A 17,569-nucleotide genomic window follows, 5' to 3' on the forward strand; every position below is an offset into this window, starting at 1 on the left:
GTTAAGGAGGACACTTGTTGTGAGGAGTACTGGATGTGGTATGGAAATGGTGAATTACTATATTGTGCACCTGAAACTAATAATACACTGTATATTAGCTAACTGGAATGTAAATAAAACTTAAAGAATAAAGACATCAGATAAATAAAATTGAAACATATTACATTTAAATAAAGAGATGATGATTGACACTGTAAGTCACTGTAAGATATCTTAAATGAAAGCTTCCCAGTTTATTTTTAAGTAATTCAAATTTTTAATTCAATACGGTATTATCATGTGCATATGTTTTTTTGTGTTGTGTCATGATTAGATAAATGTTCACCAGACTGAGAACTATGCCAGACACTGTGGATCTCACTGTTAACCGTAATTGAGTAGAAATTCAAGAATCTCCTACTGTAACTTTTTCTGGTGATAGTAGGAAGCAAATATGAGCTTAGGTTTCATAATTTAAAAATGAAAAGAAATAGTCTCACTGATAACATAGGGTCATTAATACATCAGGGTTCTGTTCTAAGATTTTAAACTAATTTAAGCTGTTGTGTTGAATGAAAAAGGGGAATAGCCTCTTTAAAAAGGAGAAGGCACTTCCTTGAGAACTGTATTATAGTCTTTATCTCCACAGGAGAACTTTACTTCTCTTGAACATTTAAGCAGACTTTTGGTTTCAGCTATTTCAAATAAGAAATTACGGTGGTATGAGTTTTTGCCCTTCAGTTCTATCATAGCTTGGTCTATCTAACAGTAATTAATATGTGGAACAGATGCCTTTCTTCAAAGTCACAGGGGAATAGTCAAGAACTCAGACTCTAGAGTCAGATGATCTGGGTTCAAATCTCAGCTCTGTGTCCTTGGAGAATATTCTTAACCACTCTGGTGCCACATATGTCTTACCTGTAAAGTGGAAATAAGCATAGTATTTTCCTCACACAGTTGCTTTGAGAATTTAATAAGTTAGAACAATGAAATATATAAACACATAAAATATATTATTTTAAATCACCATGAGTTCTCTCATTTTGCTTCACATTATACACTCTAGCTTCATCCATATTGTTGCAGATGGCAAGATTTCATTCTTTTTAATGGCTGAATAATATTCCATTATATATGTATATATTCATTATATATATATTCACATATACATATGTTATATGTGAATGTAATATATATTCTTTATATATATGAATATAATATATATATTCTTTACTTTATACAATATTTATATTCTTCATATAATATATGTATATGTGAATATATATATATATTCTTTACCCATTCATCTATGCTAAGTGAAATAAGTCAGTCAGAGAAAGACAAATACCATATGTTTTCATTCATATGTGGAATTTAAGAAGTCAAAGAGATGAACATAGGGGAAGAGGGGGAATAATGAGAGAGAGAGAGAGAGAGAGAGAGAAGCAAACTATAGAAGACTCTTAACTGTAGAGAACAAACCGAGGGTTGATGGAGGGGAGGTGGAGGAGGGGAATGGGCTAAATGGTGATGGGTATTAAGGATGGCACTTGTTGGGATCAGCAATGGGTGTTATATGTAAATGATGAATCACTAAATCCTACTCCAGTATGTTAACTAACTAGAATTTAAATAAAAATTTGAAACAAAAATAAATAAGTAAATAAAACCAAATGAAAAAATAATAAGTTCTTTCTTATTTCTCATCACTTCCTCTTTGTCTCATCAGTACAATTAGTAAGCCATGAATTCTAGAAATGAAGAGGGGATGGGGAATGAAAAAAGACAGCAAAACTATAAAAATAATCCCTCCTACTAAAATTATTTGGGGGAGGAGTCAGTTTCACATCTCTTATTCTTTAACACCTGATAAATTGAAAAAAAAGTTCCAGTTTTTCATTATCAGTGAACTAAGGTTTTAATTTAAACCATGTTTGAATTCATTTTTTAATAGGCTATAAATTTGAAGTTCACAAATTACTCAATAAGGTGGGTTGATTCCTCCTCTCTGAAATAAAGGGTTGTACCAGATGATATTATTTATAGTTCTCAAATAGAATGTACATATAAATTTAATGTTTTAAGGATTGAAAGAAAATCCACATTCTTGAATCTCATGTTCATATTATCCAAATACACCTGTTTCTGTGATCGACACAGGAAGTGAAACTAAGCCAGGGCCAGAGATGATATTTGATATGATCCCCTCAAGTCTGATTCTTAATCATTTACAATATATTTTCCCGACATGTGACTGAGAGATGTTTGAATTTCTAAATACTTTTGTCTCCATATTGGATTTGAACATATTCTATTTAATAATTTTCCCAATAAATCACTTTCTTCCACTGACAAATTTGATCCCATTGTTTGTTCATGTTCTTATTATACCCAACAGGTTCTTGGATGAAGTACAGTCCTATTCTGGAGTTAACAAAATGAGTGTGCAGAACTTGGCCACTGTCTTTGGCCCTAATATCCTACGCCCCAAAGTGGAAGATCCTTTGACTATCATGGAGGGTAAGTAAATTATTAACCTGTACCTTCATGAAGAGAACAATAAACTCTTTTGTTTGTTTTGTTTTTTCTAAAATTTATTTATATTCTCTATACCAAAAGTGGGTCTCCAATTCACAACCTTCAGATCAAGAGTCATATGCTCTATTGACTGAGCCAGCCAGGCACTCCTAATCACCTGTCTTTTGGTTGATCAGAGTGTATTCTTTTCTGAGGAATCTAGGGAAATACGTATCTGTGTGGTAACTCCATTTATTGACCTAAGTTCTTTAAGTACAAACTCTTCTCATTAGGAGTCAGGCATTCTTTTGAGTTTACTAAACATAATTTACTAAAAGATTCCTCAGTAGCCTTACAAGAGTAAATCAGCTGTAAAGTACTATGAAAGAACTAGAAAAATCTAGTTCACGTTTTGAGCCTCATGCAATTTTCAGAAAGTTTTAAAAGTAACTATTTTAAGCTAATATATTTTTATTAATTTTGGTTTTATTTGTCTGATTTCAAGAAGTAGAAAAAATGGTTCTCTGTAAGATAATGCTGCTTATAAACTGTTTTGAAACATGAATTGTTTTCTAGATTAGAAAATGCCTCAAATTCTTTTCCACAATGAACTTCTACTTCCATTTGTTTCCAGCAGGCCTTACTGCTTAAGTGCCCTTTTTACCTATGGCCATTAATACTATCATTGTTTTCTAAAAATTGGACTAATTGGGATACGTGGGTGGCTCAGTGATTGTCTGCCTTTGGCTCAGGGCATGATCCCAGGATCCTGGGATTGAGTTCCACAGTGGCCTCCCCACAGGGAGCCTGCTTCTCCCTCTGCCAATGTCTCTGCCTCTCTCTATGTGTCTCTCATGAATAAATAAATAAAATCTTTTTTTAAAAAAATGGACTAATTGAACATTTAAGAATTTAGTAAGGAAGGGGGAAAGAGAAAGATGATTTTTAGTTTTACTCTGAGCTTATTTAGAACAAAATATACTCCTGATACCTTCCTTTCTTGAAAATTCTAATATTTTCATTCCTCTATGTCATATGAGACAGAAAGAAAGCTTTTTAAGTGTCTGCCTACATCAGCTCAGCTTCATTTCCTTGTCAGATATTTAGGGCGATATCAACCGAACATCAGATTTTGGGCAGTACGTTAGTTGGTACAGAAAACGTAATTTCTTTTGGAAGAGTTTAGCAGACATTAGGAAATGTAAAATGTGAAGCTATATGAAGCATACAGATACTTTAGTCTATTGTTTTCTAAAACTTTTATTATGAACTAGAATATATATGATAAGGAAAACCACCAATAACAGGCACACATATAAATCTTAGTGAATTTATATAAGACAAATACTCTAGGGAATGCCTGGGTGGCTCAGTGGTTGAGTGTCTGCCTTCAGTTCAGGGCGTGATCCTGGGGTCCTGGGATAGAGTCTGCATCGGGCTCCCTGTGGGGAGTCTGCTTCTCCTTCTGCCTGTGTCCTGCCTCTCTTTCTGTGTGTCTCTCACAAATAAATAAATACAATCTTTGAAAAGAAAAAAAGAAGACAATACTCTAGAAATCATCACCTAGGTAGAGAAAGAAAACTTTTTTAGGCATCCCAAAAGTCCATTGCTGTGTCCTGTTCCTCCATCTTACTGCTCCACTCACTTAAAATTCTATTTTACTACACAGACATTTTAATCAATCACTTCCTTGAATTTCGGTGTAGTTTTATCAATAAAATATATTTCCTGGGCATTATATTAATTTTACAATTATTTTATTTGATATCTTTTTAACATCTTTGGCCCTAATATCCTGACTTCAGTAACATAAAAAGGATAATAAACCAACACCAGTGGGTTTTAATCCCAGGAAGGAAAACTTGGCTAGCCATTTAAAAATCAATGTAATTCACCATATTAACAGACAAAAAAATTTTTCTTAAAAATCTTCTCCATGGATACAAAAAAGTATTTTACAAAATCTAATGCCATTCATGATAAAGACTGTTAGCAAATTAGAAATAAAAGGAACTTAACCTAAGAAAAGTTGTCTATAAAAAATGTAGTTATAATATTATACTTAATGGTGAAAGATGAATGCTTTCCCCCGAAGATTGGGCATAAGGTAAGATTGCCTATTTTTGGCCCTTCATCTGTAGTAAAAATCCTAGCTAGTGCAACAAAATATTAAGAAGGAATTGAAGGCAAACAGATTAGAAAAGGAAGTTGTAAAACTCTGTTTATTCACAGACAACATGATAATTTATGTAGAAAATTCTAGGGAATCTACAAGGAAAGCTACTATAACTAATAAGTGAACTCATCAAGGTCACATGGTATAATGTCAATTCATAAAAATTCATTTATTTCTATACACTAACATTGAATAATTAGAAATTGAACTAAAAATAGAATTTTAGAGCAACTTAAAAATATAAAAAATGGATAAATTTAAGAAAATATAAATAAGACATATATCCTGAAAACTACTAAACATTTATGAAAAAAACTATGTAAATAGGGAAATATACTATGTTCATCAATTAGAATAGCCAAAATCAATAAGCTATTACTTTTCCTAAAGTTTACCTATAGTCTCAATGTAATTCCCAAAAATATCACAGAAAAAATTTTATTTGTAAAAATTGGCAATCTGATTATAAATCTTACATGGAAATAAAAATTATGTAGAATAGCCAAAACAATATGAAGAGGAAAAACAAAGTTGAAATATACTACTTGAAGACTCAATATAATGTCACCAGTAATCAAGACAGTGTGATATGAATATAGACATATAGATCAATGTCATAGAACAGAATCCAGAAATAAACCCACACATGTCATCATTTGTTTTTGACGTATGTGCCAAGTTAGTTCGGTGGGAAAGTGATAGTCATTTCAACAAATGATACTGGAAAAATTGCTTATCTGTTCAAATATTCACCCAAAACTTTTAGTCAAATGTTCATATCAGCTTTATTTCAAAATACCCCAATCTGAAAACAGACCAGGTGTCCATCAATCAGTGAACAGATAATTTTTGGTACGTTCATAAAATGGAATACTACTCAGCAATAGAAAGAATGAACTATTAATACATCCAATAATATGGGTAAATGTCATAAGTATTATGCTAAATGAATACTGCCTAGACACAAAGACTTCATATTGTATAATTCCATTTATGTGAAATTCTAGAAACAGAAAAACTATAGTGTTAGAAAGCAGATCAGTGGTTGTCATGGTTGGGAGATGGGGGTAGGGAATTGGCTACAAATAGGCACAAGGGAATTGTCTATATCATGATTAGATGTTTCCAGGACTGTCATTTGTCAAAATTCATGATATAACTTACATCTACACATATACAAAATGACACATGTACAAGTTTATTCATTGCAAAAATACAAATTGAAACTACATTTCACAGAGAGCTGTCATATATGTGTATATGTAAGTGTATTTTAAAGTGCCTACATAATTTTCCTTTAAAGCAAAATCGAATTCTTATCCAATTTTTATGAAGAAGTGCCTATAATGTGGTTTAAATTCAACCTTCATAGAAGTGTACAAGCGAGAGAGAATTTCTGGATCATGTAGCACAGTGGGACTCCTGAATCTGCTCGGACTCTTCAGAATGGGCTGGTGATTCTGACCTCATTATTTGGGCTTCATGTTTTTCATTAGTAACCCAAGGAAGAGAATGACAGAGAGGAGGAAATAAAAAGGAAAAGAGAGTATATAGTGATACATACTTGATCATTACTAAGCTAGTCTGTCCTAAAAAGATATAAAAATGGAAAGAAATTCCCTTTCTTTCTTTCTTTCTAGGAAAGAACTATTGCCATTTATTATTCTGGAAACTAGATGAAAGCAAAGCCTCCCAAGGTAGAAGAAAGAGATTTCTAGATCACTAGGGCCGTGACAGTCACTCTATAATTATGGCAGGTAACTGGCATGACTGTTCACAGACTCATGATAGAGACCTTGGGAATGTCGCTCTTCAATTAATTAAATGCCCTACATAGTTCACAGCTATAGTGAGAAGCAGTGATGCTTCATGCTTCAAATGTTAATATTCCAGTGATGGGGAAAAGCTCCATTTTTCCCAAAGTACTAGACACTCTGTCATATATAATAGAGGCTGCTAATATTTGAAAGTGTGTCTGTCATATGAGCAAATAGTAAAATAGGACTAAGTACACATGTCTTCAAACAGTACATAATGAGAGTGTTGACAGCCATTTTAACTGTACTAAAATCTTTTCATCAGAATCATTCACTCAAAAAAAAAAAAAGAATCATTCACTCCTCCATGCACTGAAAATAGGATGACAAATTCAGAGGTAGCTAGAAAAGATAGATATATAAGACCATTAATTTTATTGCGTCCTTTTTCTTCCACAAATAAATAGATGTCTTTTATTTATTTTCTTATTTAGAATAACCCCAAGTTTACTTGTTACTACTACAGTTAAAATTCCAACAGCTGAAACATAATAGGATGAGTGCATGCTTTGGAGGAAGAAGACAAAGTGAAATTTCACCTTGGTCATTTATCATCTATGTGACCTTGAGCAAACAGCTTACCCTCTCTGAACCTCAGTTTTCTCATCTGGAAAGTTTCAAGTCCTATCTTATAGCCTTTGAGAAGCTTAATTTAAAAGATTTAAGTGAAACATCTCCACCTAACATAGTGTTTCTCAAACTCTAATATACATAGGAATCACCTGGAGATATTGTTAACATGCAAGCTCTGATTCAGGTCTGCAGCAGGTTCTGCAATTTTGAAACTCCCAGGTGATATTTATGCTACTTTTCTGTTACTGCTAGTGTCATCAAGGAGCTGGTTAGAAATGTAAAATCTCATGCCCCCCCCCCCCACAATACCTACATTTTAACAGAATTCAGGTAATTTGAATGAATATTAATGTTTGAGCAACACTGACCAACATCAGACCTGGCACACTGAAGATTCTTGATCTAAATATACTCTAAGTTTTGGATGATCACAGAAGTGTGCAGGACATAGATGGATTTAACACAATTTTTTCATATTCAAAATTTGATTTTGAATTATACTCAAGTCCGATTTTGTCAAAGTGTTGCTTTAAGCGAAAGAATGACCTCCCCACATATCAGGCCTCTATTCTCTGACAGCTACTCAAATAGTAGCTGTTTGGTAGAAACCTGCATTGTCAAAGCCCTTCTCATCATTTTGTTCACAAAATCTCAATTTAAGTATTTTATATAGAAACTACACTTATTAACTAGAATTTAAGTTGTTTTGCTGTGTCTATTTATTGGAGATTATTCCTAAGAGCTTTTAGCAAGATCATATAAACCCAGTTAACACATCAGATCAGTATAGTTCAAGCCAAAGCAAAATGGTTGATGTTTGTATTAGCCTATACTGTTTTATTATGGGTACATGAATAACTGAATATTTAAAGATTTTCTTGGGCTATTGAGGGAGGAGGGGCTCCAAGTTAGAAAACTAATTGAGAAGGCTGGTTAATAATGACAGCCAATTTTAAGGGGTAGGAACTCAGTTTCTAAGGCAGTGAGGAATATGTGAAAATATATTTGAGATTTCAGCTAATATGCTGAAATTGATAAACCCATTGATTTTTTTAAATAAATTATTGCTTTTAATAATAAATCAGCTATTTCATCCATTATGGTCTGTTAATTTTACTGTCTGAAATTTGTATTCATTTCTAATTCATACTCTACAGTGCATAGTAAAAAATATGAGAATCAAATGGAAATTACAGTATTTTCATCTGTGTAAGATAATTATTGTTTCTCAAAGTTCTTTTCATTGTTTAAAATGCCCTGCCTAATGCTTTGCTGTTTCTTATAGAGCAGGTTTGGTAGTAAAAGATTCTCTCAGTTTTTGTTTATCTAGCAATATCTTTATTTCCCCTCCGTTTTTTTTTTTTTTTAAGATTTTATTCATTTATTCATAAGAGACACAGAGAGAAAGAAAGAGGCAGAGACACAGGCAGAGGGAGAAGCACTCTCCATGCAGGGAGCCCGATGTGGGACTCGATCCCGGATCTTCAGGATCAGGCCCTGGGCTGAAGGCGGTGCTAAACCACCGAGCCACCTGGGCTGCCCTTCCCCTCCATTTTGAATATAGATTTGTTGGATACAGAATTCTTGTGTGACAGTCTTTCAACATTTTGCATATCCTATTACCTTCTGGCAATGAGAAATTATGAGAAATCAGCTATTAATCTTCTTAAGGATCCTTTGTACATGGGTTGGTTCTCTCTTGCTACTTTCAAGATTTTTTTTTTTTTTTTTTAGTTTAAGACAGCTTGACTATGATGGGTCTAGGTTTAGATCCTTTTGCATTTTCATTTTCAGGTATAGCAATTCTTTCTTTTGCCTGCTTATATCTGCTGTTAATTCCCTCTCCTGATTTTTTGTTCATTTCAGTTATTATACTTTTCAACTCCAGAATATTTGGTTCATTTATATGCTTTCTGTATCTTTATTGATAATCTCTATTTGGTAAGACAGTATTCTCATTTTCATCTGATCTCTTTAGATATGGTTTCCTTTAGTTATTAGAACACATTCAAAATAACCAATTTAAAGTCTTTATCTAGTGAGTGCCCTGTCTGGGCTTCCTCAGAGTGTATTTTTCCTACATATGGGCCATAAGGTCTTTATTCTTTGTATGTCTCATAATTTTCATTGAAAAACTGGACATTTTTAAAAAGATTTTATTTATTTATTCATGAGAGACACAGACAGAGAGAGGCAGAGACATAGGCAGAGGTTAGAAGCAGGCTCCACACAGGGAGCCCGATGCAGGACTTGATCCTAGGACTCCAGGATCGTGCCCTGGGCCGAAGGCAGGTGCTAAAACCACTGAGCCACCCAGGCATCCCTGGACATTTTTAGTAGTAAAATACTGTGAGGGCTTTGGATATCAGGTCCTCTCCCTCTTCAGATTTGCTGTTGTTTGTTTAGTGCTTTTTCTGAACTAATTCTATAAAGTTTATATTCTTCACCAAATGTGGCCACTGAAGTTTATGCTTGGTTTGCTTGGTTGTCAATTAATTATTGACAAAGATTTCCTTCTATTGCCTCGGCTCATAAGTTTCCTTTTTTTTTTTTTTTTTTTTTTTTTTTGCCAAGGGGCTCTGTATGCAAATCTTTGACAGTCATGTAGGTAGTTCGCAACTCTGCAGTAGCCTTCAGTTTCTGCTTGTACAGAGCCTCAAAATCAGCCAGAGGTGAGAGCCTAGGGACTTACTAGTTCTTTCCTGAGCATGCACACAGCTGCAGGGATGTACGTAACCCTAAACATGCGTGTAGTCTTCTAAACTCCCAGGGATAGATCCAAGCTTTTCAAAACCCCCTATGGAAATCTCATTCCTCAGATTTATCTTTTAAGCTTGTGGTTAGCCTATTGTCTGTCCCAACTGTTATTCTGCTGCTTCTGGCAGCCATGGTGTTAAACAAAAGAGCCCTCATTATTTCTGACAAACGCCCCTGAGAAAAACGCTCTTCACACTGGTCAAATTCCTAGTCAGATCAAATAAGGACATGCATTGTGAGGGCGTCTTCAAGAGAACCACCAAACAGGTCAAACAATGGCAATATTCTGGGAATGGAGTTTTGGAATTCCAACTGTGTTCTGGCCATTGCAGGGACTGCCAAGCTGCCAGTTCCCACTGCGATTGTGGAATATTAGTTTTTAAGGCTATTGCAAAGCTAGGGAGAATAGGATGAGGACAAAGTTAAAATACCACAGAGCTTGATGTTCTTACTGAGTCAACCTTTTTTCCTGAATAAACATTTTCCAGACTGTATCGAGCCTTTAATTAACTTCCAGATTCCTACAAATGTTGATTCAGAATACTTTTGTGAATTGCTCTTATGGAGAAGAGGATTTTTGGAGATCCTTATTACACCATTCTGGCTGATGTTACTTAAAATGCCTCAAAGCTTTTGAATAGTGAACAAAAGTCATATGGAACTTCATTATCTTGCAACATTAGAAAGACAGACCATATACCCACCAGAGATCATATAGGGCTTTACTAAGAAATGCCACTAAAATATATTGATCGTTTGAGTCAATTGTCAAATGAGAGATAACATTGACCTTCTCTTAAGACTTCTCACAATTAAATTTCAAACTTCTAGGAAATGGTGTATAATGATTAAAAGCCTATTCTCTGGAACTAGCTCACCCCGTTTCAAGCCCTGATTCTGCTCCTTAATGGCTTTGTGACCTTGGTCAAGTTATTTAACATTTGCAATACAATGATAATAAACTACCTATTCATAGATTTGTTTTAAAATCCAGCTAAACCAACAAAAGTAAAGTGCTTCGTACAGTTCATTATATATGGTAAATGCTCAAGCACTTTTAGCTTCTTTTGCTTTGCTATTGTCATCATTAAGAATATAGTTCAGCAGTACAGACAGTAATGCTTAATGTTCATCTGAATGTGGTTCTTTAAGAGTCTTTTTCAAAATGAGAAATAAAACTATTTCACTCCTACAACTGTGTTTTCTTCGCAATTACAGGCACTGTGGTGGTCCAGCAGTTGATGTCAGTAATGATTAGCAAACATGATCGCCTCTTCCCTAAAGATACAGAACCACAAGGCAAACCCCAAGATGGAGTGAGCAACAACAACAATGAAATTCAGAAGAAAGCCACCATGGGCCAGCTACAGAACAAGGAGAACAATAATACCAAGGATAGTCCTGGTAGGCAGTGCTCTTGGGAAAAGTCCGAGTCTCCCCAGAGAAGCAGCGTGGATAATGGATCCCCCACAGCTCTACCAGGGAGTAAAACCAACAGCCCAAGGAACAGCGTTCATAAGCTGGATGTCTCTAGGAGCCCCCCTCTCATGGTCAAAAAGAATCCTGCTTTCAACAAGGGCAGTGGGATAGTCACCAATGGGTCCTTCAGCAGCGGTAATGCAGAAGGTCTGGAGAAGACCCAAACCACTCCCAATGGGAGCTTACAGGCCAGAAGGACCTCTTCGCTGAAGGGGTCTGGTACCAAAATGGGCACCCACAGTGTACAGAATGGAACAGTGCGAATGGGCATTTTGAACCCCGACACACTTGGGAACCCCTTGAACGGTCGCAGCATGAGCTGGCTGCCTAATGGCTACGTGACCCTGAGGGATAATAAGCAGAAAGAGCAAGCAGGAGAGTCAGGCCAGCACAACAGGCTCTCCACCTATGATAATGTCCATCAGCAGTTCTCCATGATGAACCTTGATGACAAGCAGAGTGTTGACAGCGCCACCTGGTCCACTTCCTCCTGTGAAATCTCCCTCCCCGAGAATTCCAACTCCTGCCGTTCCTCCACCACCACCTGCCCAGAGCAAGACTTTTATGGGGGTAATTTTGAGGACCCTGTTTTGGATGGGCCCCCGCAGGATGACCTCTCCCACCCTGGGGACTATGAAAACAAAAGCGACCGGAGGAGTGTGGGAGGCCGGAGTAGTCGTGCCACCAGCAGCAGTGACAACAGTGAGACATTTGTGGGCAACAACACCAGCAACCACAGTGCACTGCACAGCTTAGTGTCCAGCCTAAAACAGGAGATGACCAAGCAGAAGATAGAGTATGAGTCCCGGATAAAAAGGTGAGGAAAATCTGGAGCTCCTAACTACCAGAAAGGGTGCAACAACCCCCTGTTGTGGGACACGTCTGCACAGGAGGTTAAACGAACTGGCTCCAGAGTCACAGACCCGAGTTCAAGTCCAGGATTCACTCTTTAGTTGTAAGCTGTGGGATATGGGGGAGGCTCTCTATGAGCTTTGGATTCTTACTGTGAAAATCTTAAATATGAGTAGTTGTTACCTTAAAAGCATGTGAGAAATCCTTAAGCATTGTCCCTGGCACAGAATCAGTGCTCAATAATGCTATCTTCTGTAATTAGATATGTGGGTTTCTGTTAAGGCCTGGAAAGAGAGTGGCAGGGATAAATGGAAAGTAAGGATCCTGTTTTCACTGGTGCGAAGAGGATGAAATGAGGGTGAAGAAAAGGTGTCAAAAAAAACCCCAGATCTTTTTTTCTCATTCTTTTAATCTTTGAATGCTAAGAGGGTGTCTGCTGCCTGCTGAGCTCAGCTGCAGGCCTTGAGGGTTCAAGCAGTGAATAAAACAGACCAAAACTCAGCCCTCATGGAACCAGAGCAATAAGTAAAGTAGATCGGATGCTAAGTAGAAGACTAATGCAGGGAAGTGGAGTCAGATGCCTTGGTGAGGTCTAAATTCACGTGTGGTCACAGAGGAAGCTGAGCGATACCTGGAGAGGAGCAAGTGGAAATGCCATGAGATGGGATGGGCGGGGGGCCCCGAGAGGGAACAGAGCGAGGTGACAGAGGACCTTGAGGATCATTGTAAATCTGGCTTTTATCTGAGATTGGAGTCCGTGGAGGTTTTGAGAAAGGTGTGAACATGACGTGTGTTCATATGGACAAGGGAAACTGTAGGCTAAACAAGGAGCAAAAACTGTGATTTGTAAGGAAGAATTATGCCAAAACCTAATTTATATCAGTTTACATCTTCTCATAGGGTGACCAAGGTGGAAGTATGCTTAGCAGCTTCTCTAGGGAGGCTGCCTAGGCTGGATAAGGGGTGTTTGCCGGGTGGCCTGTGTTCACAGCCCTGACTCTCAGATGTCCCATGGACTTGAGAGGTGGGAATATGGAGAATGAGCCCAAGGCTCACAAACAGGACCCTGGGCCAGAAACCAGAAGTCCCACCCCCGCGTTTTCACCGTGGTTACAGAAATTCTAAAACCTATGGTCTTTATGTTCTCCCTTCAGCTTAGTGTAGGGGAAAGGACACTAACTCTCCAGGAGGAGACGTCCCGAGGCTCAGTTCAGCATGGAGCGGCCAGGGTCAGGCTGTGTGACTTGGTGGCCCTCCTCCTTCATGGGTGTTCTAGGGTCCTCACAGTACAGGACATCATTCTTTGTCCTACTTCAATTGCTGCCATGGCTCCAGACGCCACGGGGCTCCTTCCTTATACATAAAGTTGGCTCCAACGTATTTTACTATGTGTCCCACCCATTTGTCAATTATCAGGCTAAACGATACATATTCCAAGAACTTTGGTCAAGTAAACTGAAGTACTACTTATACATTAGGTTGAAAAATTACTTTCTTAGAAAGTCATTTTTGTAAACCTTCCTGAGCAGACACTTGGCTTGAATTTTTCTATATAATGCCAAGTGACAGGAGGTTTATGGAAGAAAAGAAATGTCCTCTGCTTATAAGGTAACTCTGTTTCTAAGTGTGGTTTTTGGAACCACTGGCTACCAGAACTCTGGAGTTTCTGCCAATGCATGATGATAACTTAGCACTTAGCACTGGCAAGCGAGAGATAGCACTTTCAACTTAGTACTTGTATGAACAGAGGGGAAAAAGCTGTTCTGAATGGCTGCTGGTGGACACACTCACTTCTGAGAACATTGGTGGCCTATTTATGTTCTGTAATCTGTGGCACATTTCAGAGACCTTGATAAAATAATTGAACTTCCCAGGAGAATGTCATCTCAATGGGCCCTTTTACTGTAGTGTTCTTACCTGCCTGACCACCAGAGGAGGAGATACACAGCAGAGTGGGGCAGAGGAGCTGCCCCATGCCCAAACCACAGAAATAGGAGAGGTTGTTTGTTCTAGTAAATTTTGGTCATTCCTAATTATAGGCATACATTTCTCTTTCAATTTCTTTTAAACTCCATCCCATAAATATTAAAGTTAGAGACAAATTCATAGATAGATGATATAGGTAGGTGATAGATAATATTTTACTTTGTTTAGTTATCAATCACTGATATATGTTGTTTAGCTTTTAAACATGTAAGTTTCATGTTCTTTTACTCTCTCAAAATTAGTTTCTAACTTTACTGTTTGTGCTCAGAAATAATTGTTTCTATGATATCAATTATTTAGCCTGGTTAAAACTATTCTCTTTTTACTGGTTTGAGATTCTATATATGACTAATAGATCAAGTCTGTTAATCACGTTGTTCAAGTCTTTTACATTTCCCCTAATTTCTATCAGATAGATCTATAATTTCTGAGAAAGAAAAATCTCCTAATGTTATTATAGATTTATCAATTTCTCCTTATAATTGTGTTAAATTTTATGTTGAATACTTTGAGGCTAGACTACTAGGTAAATAAAAATAAAGTATTGTTTATATCTCCCTGATGAACTAGTCCTCTTGTCATTAAGTAATGGTCATCTTTAATTATAATCACTTTTTTGCCAGAAACCTACTTTTTCCGGATACTAATATTGCTCTGCCACTTTTGATTCGTGACTTTCTGGCAGAAGAGACTTGTGAAATACCTAGCAATGACATTTTCACTATCATTATTTTTCCCTTGATTGATAGCAAATATGATGTCCTCTTTCCTTCCCATTTTACCAGACTTTCCCCTTTCTTTTCCCCTTTCTTTTAATAAAGCTTCACATTTCAGGTGCCAGCTTCACATGAAATGAGTCCAGGAAGCCCTGTGCTTTGGGTTGCCTCCTACATCTGCCATTCTGTGCATCCTGATAATCAATCTCCGGCTTCTCTGTGCTGACATTCATTTATTCACAATCAGATACCATCTAAGTGCTTCCAAGTGAGGTCTTGGGGTCTTCTTGTTAAAATGATAGTAAATCATCCTAGCATATACAATGAATGAATGAATAAAAATACATCTTTTAAACCATTAGACCTTGCTTCACTGGTTCCAAAGGGCCCGTTACAATTTCCTAACTATTGTGGAGACAGAGTTCAGAAAATCTGTGTCCCTGTCACATTTCAAGTGAATAAAATCACTTTCTTTTTTATTCCCTCCCTCCCATCTAGCTTGGAACAGCGAAACTTGACTTTGGAAACAGAAATGATGACCCTCCACGATGAACTGGATCAAGAAAGGAAAAAGTTCACAATGATAGAAATCAAAATGCGAAACGCTGAGCGAGCAAAAGAAGATGCAGAGAAAAGAAATGACATGCTTCAGAAAGAAATGGAGCAGTTTTTTTCCACGTTTGGGGAGCTGACAGTGGAACCTAGGAGAACCGAGAGAGGAAACACAATATGGATCCAGTGAGCCTGCTTCCTCCCGTTGTCTCCCAATGGATCTGGGAAGGGCTCTGGGGTTCCGGTGGAAACATTACATGGGATCAGGTGGCTGGTCACCTGCTGTACAGTGCTCTAACTGGTGAAGGAATACCATTTACAGACATTATCCATCCATATCTGCAATGTGTACCAAAGTTATATCATGCCCCATAATGCTACTGTCAAGTGTTACAACTGGATATGTGTATAGAGAGTAGTTTTTAAAAAGTAAGCTAAAAAAATGAGAAGCATATCTCAAGAATTATTTTATTGCAAGTCTTGTATTTAAAATGTTAAATCAATATGTTGTTGCAATTTAGCTTGCTTCCAAGCTTCACCCCTTGCACTTAACATAAGCTATTTTTGGCATTGTGTTATCATCAGCTTATTTTATAGATCAATATTTTTATTTCCCCTTTTGCTGAGGAAACGAAGATAAGCAGATATATAAATATATATAAATATATATCAGATGAGTTATTAAAATCAAAACAATACTTTGTGGCTGTGCTGTTTGTGCCAATAGACCTCGCCATTGACCAAAAAGAGAAATGTAAATAGTTTTATAAAATACAATTGAATCACCAGGAACCTTTGATTTGCTCTTTAAGTTTTTCCCTCGACACTGCTCGGTTTTCTTTGTGAGGTGCCTGGACACAGAGAATTTTGGATTTTGTAAAACCCCCTTCTCAAAGCCTATTGTCTGCCTGGTCCGTTGCACAGATGCATGTCTCCCGTGCAGGATGCACTTTGGGGTGGTGGGGAAGTGGTAAAAGCATAAAATGAGTCATGCCATGAATTACTCTGACCTTCTGGATCTAGTCCCTGTAACTGCTAGGTGGTTTCAAGAAAACTTCTTCCCACTCTTGGGAGGTTGAAAAACACCACTTGTTATGCTGTGCCACAGGAACACCTCTAGTCTGCTCAGACCATTCCTCCATGCCCCCAGCGAACACACTTTACAATGCAGGCAGTGATCTGGTGAGACCGTAACCCTCTCAGTTAAACAGCTAGAGTATGTGCCAAGTAGTGACATTTTTCTCTCACTCAGGCCTCTGTTGGTTTGGCACCTGGGATTCTGTCTACAGGACAGTGGGCAAAGATAGTGTAGCAAGAGGAGGGGATGGAGCAGATAGACCAGAAGGAGAAGGAGACATGTTTGGAAAGAACAACTACTTTGCTTCTAATTTTTACAATATTGTTCTTCCCAGTTGCAAATGTATTTGTTCACAATAATTTTAAGACTTGAAGGTGTAAAGGTCCAGTTTTGACAAATGTATGACTATTAGTAATTGTGACCTTCTAGAGGAACCCAGGGCTCTCTGGAGCTGGAATTTGGGGATAACAACTCTTCACACTCCAAGTGATCTTCAGAAGCCAGGCAAATAAATACTTCTCACACTAGAACAAAAAAGTCACAAAAGGCATGATTAGAAATAAAGACTTCTTGAGTTTATAGGATTGTGTTTAGAAGGTTCTATGTCTTATTTCAAAGAGGAGAATAGTCTTTACCACATCCAGCCTTGTCACCATTCACTTGTGTTCATGGTCCCTGGGTTTTAACCACTATCTGTAATAATGATACCTTCTTTACCTTTAGTTTCCTGTTCTCACTCTCTTCTGATTCTTTAACCAGATACTTCCACCTGAGTATCAAATAGAAAAGTCAAACTCAAATGTGCAATGTTGATCTCAATGGGTCTTTATACATTTCCATCTCTCTCCAGTCCCTGTCCTAGTGAGTGAAAACCTTGGGACTCATCCCAAGTTGAAGGATGCAATAGTAAAAATCGAAGGCCATACAGTCAACTTGCCTGCATTCAATTTTTCCACAATTCACTAGCTGTGGCTCAGACTTCTAGGCATCACTTTTTTTGATGTAGACTGGGACTAACACAGATGCTCCTCTCATGGACTTGTTAATGTAGGTTCATTGAGGTGTAGATTGTGTGAGAGCTGAGCAC

General features: G+C 37.2%; 1 protein-coding gene across 9 annotated transcripts in view; it reads left to right on the plus strand.

Moving 5' to 3' along the window:
• ARHGAP24 (Rho GTPase activating protein 24) overlaps positions 1-16,102 on the plus strand; it is a 734,422-nt gene extending 718,320 nt beyond the window's left edge. For all 9 annotated transcript variants that reach the window (XM_025425632.3, XM_049105020.1, XM_025425624.3 and 6 more), the window contains 3 exons: positions 2,378-2,499; positions 11,038-12,115; positions 15,351-16,102. In XM_025425632.3, coding sequence (XP_025281417.1) covers positions 2,378-2,499; positions 11,038-12,115; positions 15,351-15,594 — 1,444 coding nt within the window. In that variant the 3' untranslated portion in view covers positions 15,595-16,102. The remainder of the gene's footprint in view (positions 1-2,377; positions 2,500-11,037; positions 12,116-15,350) is intronic.
• The last annotated feature ends 1,467 nt before the right edge of the window (positions 16,103-17,569 follow it).

The sequence above is a fragment of the Canis lupus genome, chromosome 32 (assembly GCF_003254725.2).
Source record: "Canis lupus dingo isolate Sandy chromosome 32, ASM325472v2, whole genome shotgun sequence".
In the NCBI taxonomy this organism is placed as follows: domain Eukaryota; kingdom Metazoa; phylum Chordata; class Mammalia; order Carnivora; family Canidae; genus Canis; species Canis lupus.